General features: G+C 43.2%; 1 protein-coding gene across 3 annotated transcripts in view; it reads left to right on the top strand.

Annotated features, from left to right (window-relative positions):
* The window catches only part of CHRDL1 (chordin like 1), a 205,942-nt gene that overhangs the window by 148,018 nt on the left and 40,274 nt on the right, over nucleotides 1-17,650 (top strand). For all 3 annotated transcript variants that reach the window (XM_077285155.1, XM_077285153.1, XM_077285154.1), the window contains one exon: nucleotides 8,788-8,982. In XM_077285155.1, the coding sequence (XP_077141270.1) occupies nucleotides 8,788-8,982 (195 nt within the window). The remainder of the gene's footprint in view (nucleotides 1-8,787; nucleotides 8,983-17,650) is intronic.

Here is a 17,650-nt window from a genome sequence, read left to right as displayed (position 1 = left end):
GCAACATAACGCCCGCAGACAATTCTATCAAAGTCTGCATTCCAAAATGGCGCTCCTTCCCTTCCGAGCTCTGCCGTGTGCCCAAACAGTGGTTTACCCCCACATATGGGGTACCAGCATACTCAGGACAAATTGGACAACAACTTTTGGGGTCCAATTTCTCTTGTTACCCTTGTGAAAATAAAAATTTGGGGGCTAAAAAAATCTTTTTTGTGGGAAAAAAAATATTTTTTATTTTCACTACTCTGCATTATAAACTTCTGTGAAGCACTTGGGCATTCAAAGTTCTCACCACATATCTAGATAAGTTCCTTGGGGGGTCTATTTTCCAAAATGGGGTCACTTGTTGGGGGTTTCTACTGTTTAGGTACATTAGGGGTCTGCAAAGGCAACATAACGCCCGCAGACAATTCTATCAAAGTCTGCATTCCAAAATGGCACTCCTTCCCTTCCGAGCTCTGCCGTGCGCCCAAACAGTGGTTTACCCCCACATATGGGGTACCAGCATACTCAGGACAAATTGGACAACAACTTTTGGGGTCCAATTTCTCTTGATACCCTTGTGAAAATAAAAACTTGGGGGCTAAAAATCTTTATTGTTAAAAAATATATATTTTTTATTTTCACGACTCTGCATTATAAACTTCTGTGATGCACTTGGGCATTCAAAGTTCTCACTACACATCTAGATAAGTTCCATGGGGGGGTCTAGTTTCCAAAATGGGGTCACTTTTGGGGGGTTTCTGCTGTTTAGGCACATCAGGGGCTCTCCAAACGCGACATGGCGTCCGATCTCAATTCCAGTCAATTTTGCATTGAAAAGTCAAATGGCGCTCCTTTGCTTCCGAGCTCAGCCATGCGCCCAAACAGTGGTTTACTCCCACATATGGGGTGTCGGCGTACTCAAGACAAATTGTACAACAGCTTCTGGGGTCCATTTTCTCCTGTTACCCTTGGTAAAATAAAAATTTGGAGGCAAAAAGATCATTTTTGTAGAAAAATTCGATTTTTTTATTTTCACGGCTCTACGTTATAAACTTCTGTGAAGCACCTGGGGGTTTAAAGTGCTCACCACACATCTAGATAAGTTCCTTAAGGGGTCTAGTTTCCAAAATGGTGTCACATGTGGGGGGTCTCTACTGTTTAGGCACATCAGTGGCTCTCCAAACGTGACATGGCGTCCGATCTCAATTCCGGCCAATTCTACATTGAAAAAGTAAAACGACACTCCTTCTCTTCCAAGCTCTGCGGTGCGCCCAAACAGTGGTTTACCCCCATATATGGGGTATCGACGTACTCAGGAGAAATTGTACAACAACTTTTGTGGTCTAATTTCTCCTGTTACCCTTGTGAAAATAAAAATTTGGGGGCAAAAAGATCATTTTTGTAGAAAAAATGAGATTTTTTATTTTCACGGCTCTACGTTATAAACTTCTGTGAAGCACTTGGGGGTTCAAAGTGCTCACCACACATCTAGATAAGTTCCTTAAGGGGTCTAGTTTCCAAAATGGTATCACTTGTGGGGGTTTTCCACTGTTTAGGCACATCAGGGACTCTCCAAACGCGACATGGCATCCGATCTCAATTCCAGCCAATTCTGCATTGAAAAAGTCAAACGGTGCTCCTTCACTTCCAAGCTCTGCGGTGCGCCCAAACAGTGGTTTACCTCCACATATGGGGTATCGACGTACTCAGGAGAAATTGCACAACAACTTTTGTGGTCTAATTTCTCCTGTTACCCTTGTGAAAATAAGAATTTGTGGGCGAAAAAATCATTTTTGTGAAAACAAATGCGATTTTTTATTTTCACGGCTCTACGTTATAAACTTCTGTGAAGCACTTGGGGGTTCAAAGTGCTCACCACACATCTAGATAAGTTCCTTGGGGGGTCTAGTTTCCAAAATGGTGTCACTTGTGGGGGGTTTCCACTGTTTAGGCACATTAGGGGCTCTCCAAACGCGACATGGCGTCCGATCTCAATTCCAGCCAATTCTGCATTGAAACAGTCAAACGGTGCTCCTTCACTTCCAAGCTCTGCGGTGCGCCCAAACAGTGGTTTACCTCCACATATGGGGTATCGGCGTACTCAGGAAAAATTGCACAACAAAATTTGTGGTTAAATTTCTGTTTTTACACTTGTGAAAATTAAAAAAAATGGTTCTGAAGTAAAATGTTTGCAAAAAAAGTAAAATGTTCATTTTTTTCTTCCACATTGTTTTAGTTCCTGTGAAGTACGTAAAGGGTTAATAAACTTCTTGAATGTGGTTTTGAGCAGCTTGAGGGGTGCAGTTTTTAGAATGGTGTCACACTTGGTTATTTTCTATCATATAGACCCCTCAAAATCACTTCAAAGGTGATGTGGTCCCTAAAAAAAACATGGTGTTGTAAAAATGAGAAATTGCTGGTCAACTTTTAACCCTTATAACTCCCTAACAAAAAAAAAAATTGTTTCCAAAATTGTGCTGATGTAAAGTAGACATGTGAGAAATGTTATTTATTAACTATTTTTTGTGACATATCTCTCTGATTTAAGGGCATAAAAATACAAAGTTTGAAAATTGCAAAATTTTAAAAATTTTCGCCATATTTCCATTTTTTTCATAAATAATCGCAAGTAATATCGAAGAAATGTTACCACTAACTTGAAGTACAACATGTCACGAAAAAACAATCTCAGAATCAGCGGGATCCGATAAAGCGTTCCAGAGTTATAACCTCATAAAGTGACACTGGTCAGAATTGTAAAAATTGGCTCGGTCATTAAGTACCAAATTGGCTCTGTCACTAAGGGGTTAAACTTGTTATCAGTATAAAAAGACACCTGTGCACACCCTCAAACAGTCTGACTCCAAGCTCCACTATGGTGAAGACCAAAGAGCTGTCAAAGGACACCAGAAACAAAATTGTAGCCCTGCACCAGGCTGGGAAGACTGAATCTGCAATAGCCAACCAGCTTGGAGTGAAGAAATCAACAGTGGGAGCAATAATTAGAAAATGGAAGACATACAAGACCACTGATAATCTCCCTCCATCTGGGGCTCCACGCAAAATCCCACCCCGTGGGGTCAGAATGATCACAAGAACGGTGAGCAAAAATCCCAGAACCACGCGGGGGGACCTAGTGAATGAATTGCAGAGAGCTGGGACCAATGTAACAAGGCCTACCATAAGTAACACACTACGCCACCATGGACTCAGATCCTGCAGTGCCAGACGTGTCCCACTGCTTAAGCCAGTGCATGTCCGGGCCCGTCTGAAGTTTGCTAGAGAGCATTTGGATGATCCAGAGGAGTTTTGGGAGAATGTCCTATGGTCTGATGAAACCAAACTGGAACTGTTTGGTAGAAACACAACTTGTCGTGTTTGGAGGAAAAAGAATACTGAGTTGCATCCATCAAACACCATACCTACTGTAAAGCATGGGGCTGTTTCTCTGCAAAGGGGCCAGGACGACTGATCCGGGTACATGAAAGAATGAATGGGGCCATGTATCGTGAGATTTTGAGTGCAAACCTCCTTCCATCAGCAAGGGCATTGAAGATGAAACGTGGCTGGGTCTTTCAACATGACAATGATCCAAAGCACACCGCCAGGGCAATGAAGGAGTGGCTTCGTAAGAAGCATTTCAAGGTCCTGGAGTGGCCTAGCCAGTCTCCAGATCTCAACCCTATAGAAAACCTTTGGAGGGAGTTGAAAGTCCGTGTTGCCAAGCGAAAAGCCAAAAACGTCACTGCTCTAGAGGAGATCTGCATGGAGGAATGGGCCAAAATACCAACAACAGTGTGTGGCAACCTTGTGAAGACTTACAGAAAACGTTTGACCTCTGTCATTGCCAAAAAAGGCTATATTACAAAGTATTGAGATGAAATTTTGTTTCTGACCAAATACTTATTTTCCACCATAAAATGCAAATAAAATGATAAAAAAAACAGACAATGTGATTTTCTGGATTTTTTTTTCTCAGTTTGTCTCCCATAGTTGAGGTCTACCTATGATGTAAATTACAGACACCTCTCATCTTTTTAAGTGGTGGAACTTGCACTATTGCTGACTGACTAAATACTTTTTTGCCCCACTGTACATATACACATACTAATCTTGTATAGGTGGTCAGATGAGCCCTGGATGAGGACACATAGTTCAGCTGGAGAGGGATGCAGACCCCACTGTGGGGGATGGGGCACAGAGCAGACAGGACTGATATCAGCCCCCTGGTGCTGTGCCGTGCAGTGAGCCTCCTCCCCCATCTCTTCTCTGTGAGGAGACGCTGCAGCCTGCTCTGAACAGAACAGTGGAGGGAGCAGAAGACCCCCTGTAAGTCCTGCTCTTCCTCCACTGCTGTCCCTATGTGCTGTGCTGCCCTGGGGCCCCTGACTGTAGGTGAGCACTCACCATTGGGACGCTCCATGCAGCAGGACAGACGGCAGCCAGTGAGCGCTCTCCTCAGTCTGGTCACTGTGAGGTAAGGAAAGCGTTCATTGGCCAGCGTCTCTCCCTGCATGACACGCCCCCTTTTTGATCTCCTGCACTTCGCGCCCCGCTCTCTCCCGGCACCCGGTGTTCCATGATTATAGGAGGGAGTGAGAGGGGCCCGATCCTGCATGATACCGGGCCTACCTGCAGGGGCCCCCCTCCACCTCTGGGCCCCGGAGCAGTGCCATCAGCAGTATGTCTGCCCCTGGCTGGGGGCCCCTAGGGCAGCTGGGGCCCCAGGCAGCTGCCTAGTCTGCCTGCCCCTAACGCCGGCCCTGCATTACAGGTAATGATCAAGTGTGGTATATCATGCAAGTGATTTTTCCCTGCTTAAGACATTCCTCAAATGCCGCAAAATGACAATGTTTTCCAAAATAAAAATGTTAATAGTTGATTTTTATAAATTAATAAAACACAAAGTGAATTAACAAAAGACAAATCTAAATCAAATCAATATTGGGATCGATCACATTTTGCCTTCAAAAGAGCATCAAAGCACCAATCCTTCTACGTACACTTACACACAGTTTTTGAAGAAACTCGGCAAGGAAACTGTTCCAAGCATTTTGGAGAACTAACCACAGATCTTCTGTGTATTTAGGAATGAGCTTCTCATTACATCTCTTCATGTAATCTCAGACAGACTTGATGATGATGATGATGATGATGGCATATTTTTACTTCCAGGTCTCCTTGATCATCTTTACACTGAAGATAATTTTTAATGATATTAGTTGTATGTTTGGGGTTGTTGTCCTCCTGAACAATTAATTTGGAGCAGCCTCCCTGGTGGTATTGCATTTTAGATAAGTAGCTCGTTAGATTTCTCAGCATTGAAGGTACCATTAATCTTCATCAAATGGCTAACTATGTTTGCAGAAACGCAGCTCCAAATTTGCAAAGAACCTCCACCATGCCTCACTGTTATCTGCAGACACTCATTATTGTACCACTTTCCAGCCCTTCAGTGAAAAAAACTACCTTCTGTTACTGTCAAATATTTCACATTTTGGCTCATCAGTCCAGAGTACCTACTTTCATTTTCTCACATTGAAATGCCTATGTATTGTGCTTAGTTTTTGGGAGCAATTCTTCCATGAAGACAATTTCTGGCCAGATTTCTCCAAACAGTAGATGGGTGTAGCTAGGTCCCACTGGTTGCTGAGATCCTGGCACTGTTGGACATCTTCCAGTTTCAAAGGGATATAAGCATGATATGTCTTTCATCTGTTGCACTAAATTTCCTTGGCTGACCACTAAATCTGCAGTCTTCAACATTGATCATTTCTTAATGTCCTCAATTTTGAGAATTACAGACAAACACTTATCCACCATGCAACACCACCAGAAAGGCATCTGATTGGCTCAAAATTTATTCTGCAGGATAACGACTCCAAAACATGCAGCCAGTTTCATTGAAAACTATCTTCAACAAATACAAGAACATGGAGTCCTAATAGTGATAATTTGACCCCCATAGATCCCTGATTTGAAGTTAGTTCTCCCAGATGTTTGCAACAACTTCCTTGCAGAGTTCCTTCAAAAACCAAGTATAGGTGTAGGGCAGTCATATCAAATATTAATTTGATTTAGATTTCTCTTTTGTTCATTAATTTAGCATTTTGATAATTGACAAAACTAAACTTTTATCGCTTATATTTTTGAAAATATTATAAACGCAAAAATATATTTTCCACTAATTTGGTGATGTAACATGATATTGATATAAAACATGATATTCAAAAAGAACCTTCCAGTGGATGAAGTCTGTCCTTGGGATGTGATATTCACATGGGCAGTCTGGGACTGGTGCACAGAAGAACAGGAGAATTCCTCGAAGGGCCACCTTCACCCAATATGAGCAGCAGTTGGTACAAAAGACTTGATTCACTATACACAGACAAAGTCAGCATCTTGTCATTCATTTTTTCATTGTATTTTTATATATAAACATAGGTAAATTTTTCATTGAGGGTAATGTTAAATTTGCATGTAGCTGAACAGTGGGCCCCCAGAATCAATGTTACTAATTGGTCCTTGGCACCCCAGACCGACACTGCACATGGGTGCTCAGTCCGTTACAAGAAAAGAAATGAGCTATGCATCGTGTTAATAAAACATCACCAGGACAGATTGATTTCCACTGGAAACAAACCATACAGGCAAGCACAGATCATAAAACTGTGAAAAATGATTACATAAAACAAGACAGAAATGTATGTTAATTCTCGTTAAAAAATTAAAACCCTTTTTCATTGAAACTATCATACCACTGGAATTAATTTAGGTCAGAAGCATTTAGTTGATTGGCAGTTATGATGGGATGATAAAGATGACTACGTAAGGAAAGCCTGAGGCCAGCAGGTGATTCATATCTACCAACATATCAATTGGCATACTATGGATATTACAATCCTGTCCTCCCAGGAATGCACGCTTTTAGGCACGGTTTACTTAAACTTTGCACTTTTGCAGACTAGGATATGGTAAAGTTTTGACTGTTGCAACTATGATGATTTGTTGCAGGTGTTAAAACATAACAAATAATATAAGGTGCATATGGTAGCAACAAATGAAAGCTAATTAGAGAGGTGGGAATCAATCAGTAGACCGGGTGCGATGCCAATGCGCGTATCACGCCACAACGTTCAAATCACGCCAGGCCTACCGGTCAGAAGAGTCATTGGGGCCCCTGGCAGCCACAAACTACTGATCTGGCCACTGGACCAGGGTTCTGCGAATTAATACATTCATCTTTAATGAGAAGAAATTGTAGATTTAAAGAAAGCAAATTAGATCAGCTTGCCAGAATTTAGATGTATTTTTATTAGGAAGAGATAGGATGAACTGAACTCAAAACGAAAGAACAACTTTAAAAAAAAATATCTGGTATGAAAACTGGAGCAAAGAAAACGTGGAGTATTTGCCCAAAGCAAATGAATTCCATTTCTTATCGTAAAGGCCATTTGTAAAAGGAAATCAGTGATCTGTTTGGTTGCCAGATGCAATTGCCCCTCTTTTCTATTGCACCAATATTGATACTTTTCCTCTTGTCTATGGAAATAATTGTACTTGGTTTTTTTTACATTCATTTGTTCACATGAGGGTGGTCTTAATTTTTTTCAGTTACTGAAAACAATTGGCTCAGTATTGCTATTGATACTTCATGTTGATGAATACCATGTCATATTAGTCAAGGTATTTGGCAATGGCATCTATTATAGTATGCTTTTTTGCTAAACAAAGAATCTTAAGTAAGACAGACTGACATAACTTGTATGATGATTATCAACCTGTTTTTTATTTATCATATTTGGAGAAAATTTCTCCTGGACCACTATGTACTTGCTGTGATGAAGGGTGGTTGGCAGATCTACCATCGCCTTTTAAAAAAATGAATTGTTCCCTTAAAGGGAACCTGTCACCACGTTTTTGGAAGATGGGATAAAAATAGCGTTAAATAGGGGCAGAGGTGGGCGTTACATTAGTGTGTGTGTTATGCGTTTATTACCCACCTAAGTTGCCGAAATAACTTTGCAAAGTCTCCGTTTTCGCCTGTCAATCAGGCTGGTCAGGTCGCATGGGCGTTGTCTTCCCCCAGATTTGGCGTAGTTTTCCGTTGGTGGCGTAGTGGTGTGCGCATGCCCAAAGTCCGGAATCCTCTTCCAGGGGATTTAAAATAGCGCGGTGTTCGTTATTGCATTGGTGATCGGTGGGCGCGGCCATCTTCCTTTGGCCGCGCGTGCGCAGAAGCGGCGCTCTGCTGGCCGCGGCTTCAGGAAAATGGCCGCCGCGATATCCATCTGCGCACGCGCGGCATCCCGCGGCCATTTTCCTGAAGCCGCGGCCAGCAGAGCGCCGCTTCTGCGCACGCGCGGCCAAAGGAAGATGGCCGCGCCCACCGATCACCAATGCAATAACGAACACCGCGCTATTTTAAATCCCCTGGAAGAGGATTCCGGACTTTGGGCATGCGCACACCACTACGCCACCAACGGAAAACTACGCCAAATCTGGGTGAAGACACCACGCCCATGTGACCTGACCAGCCTGATTGACAGGCGAAAACGGAGACTTTGCAAAGTTATTTCGGCAACTTAGGTGGGTAATAAACGCATAACACACACACTAATGTAACGCCCACCTCTGCCCCTATTTAACGCTATTTTTATCCCATCTTCCAAAAACGTGGTGACAGGTTCCCTTTAAATCACTGAACCCTTTCTGCATCTTAATTTTCTATCATAATAAATTTATTTAGGGCATTGGCAGGTCTCAGGCAACATCTGTTTATATTTGCCTTGTTCCTTGCAGTATGTGTCTCCAATGGGAAAACATACTCCCACGGAGAGTCTTGGCACCCTAGCTTGCGAGCCTTCGGAGTGGTGGAATGTGTGCTGTGTACATGCAACTTCACGAAACAAGAGTGCAAGAAAATTAGCTGCCCAGAGAAATACCCTTGTAAATATCCTCAGAAAATAGATGGAAAGTGCTGCAAGGTGTGTCCAGGTAAGTCAAAAAGTGATAAGCCAAAAAGAAAGATAATGGTCAATTAATAATGCAATAAACAGTGGTCAGTTTACTGTTTCTAAGGCCACGTTCAGAGTTTGGCCAAAATTAGAAGTGGAACAATCAGAGGAAAAGTATAATAGAACATGTCACCATTTCTGTATTTATCACCAACTTCTGGTTTTGGCTTACAAATACTGATGTTTACCAAATACTGATAGTGTGAACATGGACTTACTGTATTAAGTTATAATGTAATAGCAGCTAAATTCTTCACTCTTGGCAATCAACGAGGTTATCATTGGTTGTCTGAGGAATATTCTGCAATGTTGAATGCACTTAGGTAAATTATCAAGATCCTCTGCTGGCTGTTCCTTGTGCAGTTGCTGAACAATCACATCCTAGATGTGCTCAATGGGAGACAAGTCCTGAGATGCTGCAGACCATGATAGCACATTTAGGCCAAACAGGCCTGGATGTTGTTGGGTTGATAAATGGCTCCTGGGAGACTTTGAGAAATGGCTGCACCACTGGTTTCATGATTGATTCATTCTGTATTGTTAATTGGACACCACATGCCAAGCTCAATGCATCAAATAGTGTCTGAACAAACCATCACAAAGAATTTTCATGATATTGGGCTACAAGCAATAGGTGTCATATTGACCTCATTCCTCATCAAAGGCTATCATGGTGCAAAGCAATATGAAAATCAAGACTGGAATCTAGATCTATTCTCTGCAGCAAATTGTCCAATTTTCTTTTGGATGCATAGTGAAGATGGTCTGGAGACCACTTGGGCAATGCCATAAAAAGGCCTTCAGAAGTTAATCTCACAATGGTCCTACTCCCTGAATTATAGTGTTGGAGGACATAATTTATAGTAGATGGACCACTCTAGTCTTCATTCCAGGTATATTAACAGGTTAGCATTACATTGATTTGATTGGGGAACTATTGGTACGTGTTGTGAACTCTATTTTTGGGCTCCCTCTAGTGGTCACAAGCGGTACTGTGTAGTGTTGTCTTTCTGCAGGTTGGCTTCATCACCTGGTTTGTTATCCTTGGTTGGTTTCCTATTTAGCTCACCTGGATACTCAGTTCCTTGCCTGCTATCAATGTATTCAGTGCTCTTCAGATTCCTTGTGACTACCTTGCTCCCAGTCTCTCCAAGACAAGCTAAGTTTTTGTTTGTTCAGTTTCTGATTATCAGCGTTCATCATGTTTTTTGTCCAGCTTGTTAAAATGTGATTTCTTACTTGCTGGTTGCTCTAGGGGACTGAGTTTCTCCCCTCACACCGTTAGTTGGTGTGGGGGTTCTTGAAATCTCAGTGTGGATATTTTGTAAGGGTTTTTTACTGACCGCATAGACCCCTTTTCTATTTTCTGCTATCTAGAATTAGTGGGCCTCTTTTGCTGAATCTGCTTTCACCCCTGTGTATGTGCCTTCCTCTTACCTCACCATTATTATCTGTTGGGGGCTTCTATATCTTTTGGGGATTATTTCTCTGAAGGCAAGAGAGGTCTTTCTTTCTCTCTAGGGGTAGTTAGTTCCTCAGGCTGGCTCGAGACGTGTAGGATTTTAGACACGTTCACCGGCTGCCTCTAGTGTGGTTGGATAGGTTCAGTTTTGCGGTCAGTCCAGTTTTCCACCTCCCTAGAGCTTGTCCTATGTTTAGTCACCTTGCTGGAGTAATTTGTGATTCTCAACCACTAAGGATCATAACAGTATAGCAGGCCAAAAAGTGTTTTTTGCATCGCAGAAGTGGGATTAAAAGAAGACCTGAGTACATTTTTTTTTTTTTTTTGTGCTGCAGTCTGTCTAGCTTCTTTCATCCCCTTGAACTCTGAGTGGTTTTGAGCTCAGCTGCAGACATGGATGTTCAGACTCTGACTTCTAGTGTGGATCATCTTGCTGCACGGGGTGCAAAGTATTCAGGATTTTGTTATTCATAGCCCTATGTCAGAACCAAAGATACCCATTCCTGAGTTGTTTTCTGGAGATAGATCTAGGTTTCAGAATTTTAAGAATAATTGTAAGTTATTTCTATCTCTGAGACCTCGTTCCTCTGGTGATTCCGCTCAGCAAGTAAAAATTGTTATCTCCTTGTTGCGTGGCGACCCGCAGGATTGGGCTTTCTCTCTGGCGCCAGGAGATCCTGCATTGCTTAATGTGGATGCGTTTTTTCTGGCTCTTGGATTGCTTTATGAGGAGCCTAATCTTGAGAATCAGGCAGAAAAAGCGTTGCTGGCCCTCTCTCAAGGGCAGGATGAAGCAGAGGTGTATTGTCAGAAATTTCGGAAATGGTCAGTGCTTACTCAATGGAATGAGTGTGCCCTGGCTGCAAATTTCAGAGAAGGTCTTTCTGAAGCCATTAAGGATGTTATGGTGGGGTTCCCCACCCCTACAAGTCTGAGTGATTCTATGGCTTTAGCCATTCAGGTTGATCGGCGTTTGCGGGAGCGCAAATCTGCTCATCCTTTGGCGGTATTTTCTGAACAGGGACCTGAGTCTATGCAATGTGATCGAACCCTGACCAGAATTGAGCGACAAAGTCATAGACGTCAAAATGGGTTGTGCTTTTACTGTGGTGATTCTGCTCATGTTATCTCAGCATGCTCTAAACGCTTAAAAAAGGTTGCTAAACCTGTCACCATTGGTACTATACAGCCTAAATTTATTTTGTCTGTTACTTTGATTTGTTCTTTGTCGTCCTACTCGGTTATGGCCTTTGTGGATTCGGGTGCTGCCCTGAATCTGATGGATTTGTCATTTGCCAGGCGCTGTGGTTTTGTCCTGGAGCCTTTGGAATTTCCTATTCCTCTGAGGGGAATTGATGCTACGCCATTGGCTGAGAATAAACCTCAGTATTGGACGCAAATGACCATGTGCATGACTCCCGTTCATCAGGAGGTGATTAGCTTTCTTGTTCTGCATAATTTACATGATGTTGTCGTTTTGGGTCTGCCATGGCTGCAGGCTCATAGTCCAGTTTTAAATTGGAAAGCTATGTCTGTGTCTAGTTGGGGTTGTCAGGGAATTCATGGCGATGCTCCATTGGTGTCTATTGCTTCTTCCACTCCTTCTGTGGTCCCTGAGTTTTTGTCCGACTACCAGGATGTATTTGATGAGCCCAGGTCCAGTGTCCTGCCCCCTCATAGGGATTGTGACTGTGCTATAAATTTAATTCCTGGTAGTAAATTCCCTAAGGGACGACTTTTTAGTTTGTCTATACCAGAGCATGCCGCGATGCGGAGTTATATAAAGGAGTCTTTGGAGAAGGGACATATTCGCCCATCCTCTTCCCCTCTTGGTGCAGGATTCTTTTTTGTGGCCAAGAAGGACGGTTCTTTGAGACCGTGTATAGATTATCGCCTTCTGAATAAAATCACAGTCAAATTTCAGTATCCTTTGCCACTATTGTCTGATTTGTTTGCTCGGATTAAGGGTGCCAGTTGGTTCACCAAGATAGATCTCCGTGGTGCGTATAATCTTGTGCGCATTAAGCAGGGAGATGAATGGAAAACAGCATTTAATACGCCCGAAGGCCATTTTGAGTACTTGGTGATGCCTTTTGGACTCTCTAATGCTCCTTCTGTGTTTCAGTCCTTCATGCATGACATTTTCCGAGAATATCTGGATAAATTTATGATTGTTTATCTGGATGACATTTTGGTTTTTTCTGATGATTGGGAGTCCCATGTGAAGCAGGTCAGGATGGTGTTTCAGGTCCTGCGTGCTAATGCTTTATTTGTGAAGGGCTCAAAATGCCTCTTCGGAGTACAGAAGGTCTCCTTTTTGGGTTTTATTTTTTCTCCTTCTACTATGGAGATGGACCCAGTCAAGGTCCAGGCTATTCATGACTAGACTCAGCCCACGTCTGTTAAGAGTCTTCAGAAGTTCTTGGGTTTTGCTAATTTTTACCGTCGTTCCATCGCTAATTTTTCTGGTGTGGTTAAACCTTTGACGGATTTGACCAAGAAGGGCTCTGATGTGACTAATTGGTCTCCTGCGGCCGTAGAGGCCTTTCGGGAGCTTAAGCACCGGTTTTCTTCAGCTCCAGTCTTATGTCAGCCAGATGTCTCTCTCCCCTTCCAGGTCGAGGTTGATGCTTCCGAGATTGGAGCAGGGGCTGTTTTGTCGCAGAGAAGCTCTGAGGGCTCTGTGATGAAGCCGTGTGCTTTCTTTTCAAGAAAGTTTTCGCCTGCCGAGCGAAATTATGATGTTGGTAATCGGGAGTTGTTGGCTATTAAGTGGGCATTTGAGGAGTGGCGACATTGGCTCGAAGGAGCTAAACATCGTGTGGTGGTCCTGACTGATCACAAAAATCTGATTTACCTCGAGTCTGCCAAGCGCCTGAATCCTAGACAGGCTCGTTAGTCGTTGTTTTTCTCCCGTTTCAACTTCGTGGTCTCATACCTGCCTGGTTCGAAGAACGTGAAAGCTGATGCACTTTCTAGGAGTTTTGTGCCTGACTCTCCGGGAGTTTCTGAGCCGGCTGGTATTCTCAGAGAGGGAGTGATTTTGTCTGCCATTTCTCCAGATTTGCGACGAGTGCTGCAGAAATTTCAGGCGGATAGACCTGACCGTTGTCCACCAGAGAGACTGTTTGTCCCGGATAGATGGACCAGCAGAGTTATTTCCGAGGTTCATTCTTCGGTGTTGGCGGGTCATCCTGGGATTTTTGGTACCAGAGATTTGGTGGCTAGGTCCTTCTGGTGGCCTTCCTTGTCGCGGGATGTGCGTTCCTTTGTGCAGTCTTGTGGGATTTGTGCTCGGGCTAAGCCTTGCTGTTCTCGTGCCAGCGGTTTGCTTTTGCCTTTGCCTGTCCCGAAAAGGCCTTGAACGCACATTTCCATGGATTTTATTTCGGATCTGCCAGTATCTCAGAAAATGTCTGTCATCTGGGTGGTGTGTGATCGTTTTTCCAAGATGGTCCATTTGGTGCCCTTGCCTAAGCTGCCTTCCTCCTCCGATTTGGTTCCTCTATTTTTTCAGAATGTGGTTCGCTTGCACGGCATTCCTGAAAATATTGTGTCTGATAGAGGATCCCAGTTTGTGTCCAGGTTTTGGCGAACTTTTTGTGCTAAGATGGGCATTGATTTGTCTTTTTCGTCGGCCTTCCATCCTCAGACTAATGGCCAAACCGAGCGAACTAATCAGACGTTGGAGACTTATTTGAGATGTTTTGTTTCTGCTGATCAGGATGATTGGGTGACTTTTTTGCCATTGGCCGAGTTTGCCCTTAATAATCGGGCTAGTTCTGCTACCTTGGTTTCGCCTTTTTTCTGCAATTCTGGTTTCCATCCTCGTTTTTCCTCGGGTCAGGTTGAGTCTTCTGACTGTCCTGGGGTGGATTCTGTGGTGGATAGGTTGCAGCAGATTTGGAGCCATGTGGTGGACAATCTGAAATTGTCACAGGAGAGGGCTCAGCGCTTTGCCAACCGCCGCCGCCGCGGTGTGGGTCCCCGACTTCGTGTTGGGGATTTGGTGTGGCTGTCTTCTCGGTATGTTCCTATGAAGGTTTCTCTCCTAAGTTTAAGCCTCGCTTCATCGGTCCTTATAAGATCTTGGAAATCCTTAACCCGGTGTCTTTTCGTTTGGATCTCCCGGCATCGTTTGCCATCCATAATGTGTTCCATAGGTCTTTGTTGCGGAGGTATGTGGTACCTGTGGTTCCTTCTGTTGAGCCTCCTGCTCCGGTGCTGGTCGAGGGCGAATTGGAGTACGTGGTGGAGAAGATTTTGGATTCTCGTATCTCTAGACGGAGACTTCAGTATCTGGTTAAGTGGAAGGGCTATGGTCAGGAGGATAATTCCTGGGTTGTCGCCTCTGATATTCATGCGGCCGATTTGGTTCGTGCCTTCCACGCAGCTCGTCCTGATTGCCCTGGGGGTCTTGATGAGGGTTCGGTGACCCCTCCTCAAGGGGGGGTACTGTTGTGAACTCTATTTTTGGGCTCCCTCTAGTGGTCACAAGCGGTACTGTGTAGTGTTGTCTTTCTGCAGGTTGGCTTCATCACCTGGTTCGTTATCCTTGGTTGGTTTCCTATTTAGCTCACCTGGATACTCAGTTCCTTGCCTGCTATCAATGTATTCAGTGCTCTTCAGATTCCTGGTGACTACCTTGCTCCCAGTCTTTCCAAGACAAGCTAAGTTTTTGTTTGTTCAGTTTCTGATTATCAGCGTTCATCATGTTTTTTGTCCAGCTTGTTAAAATGTGATTTCTTACTTGCTGGTTGCTCTAGGGGACTGAGTTTCTCCCCTCACACCGTTAGTTGGTGTGGGGGTTCTTTTTTACTGACCGCATAGACCCCTTTTCTATTTTCTGCTATCTAGAATTAGTGGGCCTCTTTTGCTGAATCTGCTTTCACCCCTGTGTATGTGCCTTCCTCTTACCTCACCGTTATTATCTGTTGGGGGCTTCTATATCTTTTGGGGATTATATCTCTGGAGGCAAGAGAGGTCTTTCTTTCTCTCTAGGGGTAGTTAGTTCCTCAGGCTGGCTCGAGACGTCTAGGATTTTAGACACGTTCACCGGCTGCCTCTAGTGTGGTTGGATAGGTTCAGTTTTGCGGTCAGTCCAGTTTTCCACCTCCCTAGAGCTTGTCCTATGTTTAGTCACCTTGCTGGAGTAATTTGTGATTCTCAACCACTAAGGATCATAACAGGTACGACCATTTCTCTGAAGTGCTGCTCGTGCTACTGTGAGCAGCCTGCATGGTCTAAATGTGTTACCATGTCCTGCAGCATCTCCGGACTGGACTCCTGTTGAGCACATCTGGGATGTCATTGGTGAACAATTTGAAGGGGAGCTGCCAGCAGTGAATCTTCATGATTTGCCCAAGTGCATTCATCGTGGTAGAACATTCCTCAGATGACCATTAATAACCTCATTGATATCAGCCAAGGTGTGTAAGTTTTGGGATTTCTGCACACAGTGCTGATACTAAATACTGAATAAATTGAGACCTTTTGAAAATGTTGTTTCCTTTTATTCATCATTTGCATATCATTATCTTGTTTATCGATTCTGTGACTTCCATAATTCCTCAATTTTTCCTTCTTGATTTTCTAATTTTAATGTTGAAAAGTGTTTAGTGTATTTTCACTTATTGTCGTTGTCACTTATGGTCAGTATATAACTGTCATTATAACATCCTACCCAAAAAGTCTAATGAACTGGCGGACAGACCAAAAAGGGCCCCTGTTCAAGAACAGTATATGGGCCCTTTACAGTCCAAGAGCTCATCATAATGCGAAATTTCACCTTTTTAGGTGGAAATGGACCCCCTTACCTCTTGGGCCCTTGAGCGGCTGAATAGGTTGCACCAATGATATGTCAGCCCCGGTTTAATGTAATAAGAGGGAGCGCTACTGCTGAAAAAGAGTCTAGATTTCTTCTCTTCTTTCCTGATAGTGAGCGGGCCCAGGCAATCCTTTACAAATCTTAAGAATCCTTGGAGATGATGCATTTCCAATAGCCAATTGAGAAGTATGATGCCTTTGGCTTGTTGCTGACTGTATACGAAAATGTACAGACCATAATGTAAAAACCAACACTTAGTGCTCAAAGCCTCTTCAGTTTACACAAAACATACAATAACTTCTTTATTCTTTAACATTCATCCCTTTATTTTTCAGAAATTCAGTTGTGCAGAAATTCTGCACAACAGTTGGGTGTAGGTATCGTATTTGTGTACATTCTAATGCAATATGTTCGATAAATTGCAGCTTATTTGGCTACAGAGAATGTCAAATTTTTGATGACTTTCCATGCGTCAGCTATAATCCATGCCTAGATTTTGTGCTAAGATAAAAGAACTATCTTTGTTCTATTATCATCCACTGGCACGACAACTTTCATATGGGCCCAATGCTGACTCTAGTTACTGAGGTCGCCGCAGATGGCACAGACTCTTGTTCATAAAAAGCAGCTCACTAATAGCTTCCAATGATCCCTATTAATATAATTCTATATAAAATAATTGTACACGTGTATTTTTAGTTGTCTTAACTTTGCAATAACAAAAACCAATCACAAAACTCCTGTCTGTATGAAATAGTCAATTTTCTGCAGTTTCCGAAATGATACTATGCTATCACTCAAGCACCTGACAACTATATTTGACCATTACTATATGTTTTTAGATTATGTAATTTGACTTAAAAGGAACCTGTCACTTTAAATAACGCTAATAACCTGAAGATGTAGAGTTAATCTGCAGGTTAATAGAGTTATGAAAGTACTATGCCACTGTACTGAAAGCACGGCTCCCCAAAGTCTCCAGCTTTCAGTCATACAGACGTGCCGGCATGGCTACAGTTACTGCTCACAGCACTGAGAGTGGCGGATGTTAGCACATCTTGGCACTCTGACAGTCGACTGCACTGATTCACTGCTGAGCAAGGTGTCAAACAATTTGTGCTTACAACCACCACTGACATTCCTGTGAGAATTGATTTTAGCCCCGCCGGCACGTCTGCATGACTGAAAGCCGGTGGGTCCTAGGAGGAATGAAGTTAATTTTCTCTCAGGTGCGGCACTATCAGTACAGTGGTTGGATAACGTCTAATGCTATTAACCTGCAGATTGACCCTATATATGTTGGTTAATAGCGTTATCCAATGTGACAGGTTCCCAACATGTTTTCTTGCCTTACGTTCC

The sequence above is a fragment of the Ranitomeya variabilis genome, chromosome 2 (genome assembly GCF_051348905.1).
Source record: "Ranitomeya variabilis isolate aRanVar5 chromosome 2, aRanVar5.hap1, whole genome shotgun sequence".
NCBI lineage: Eukaryota > Metazoa > Chordata > Amphibia > Anura > Dendrobatidae > Ranitomeya > Ranitomeya variabilis.
Note: the sequence above shows the minus strand (reverse complement) of the source record. Positions and strands in the feature narration are given on the sequence as shown.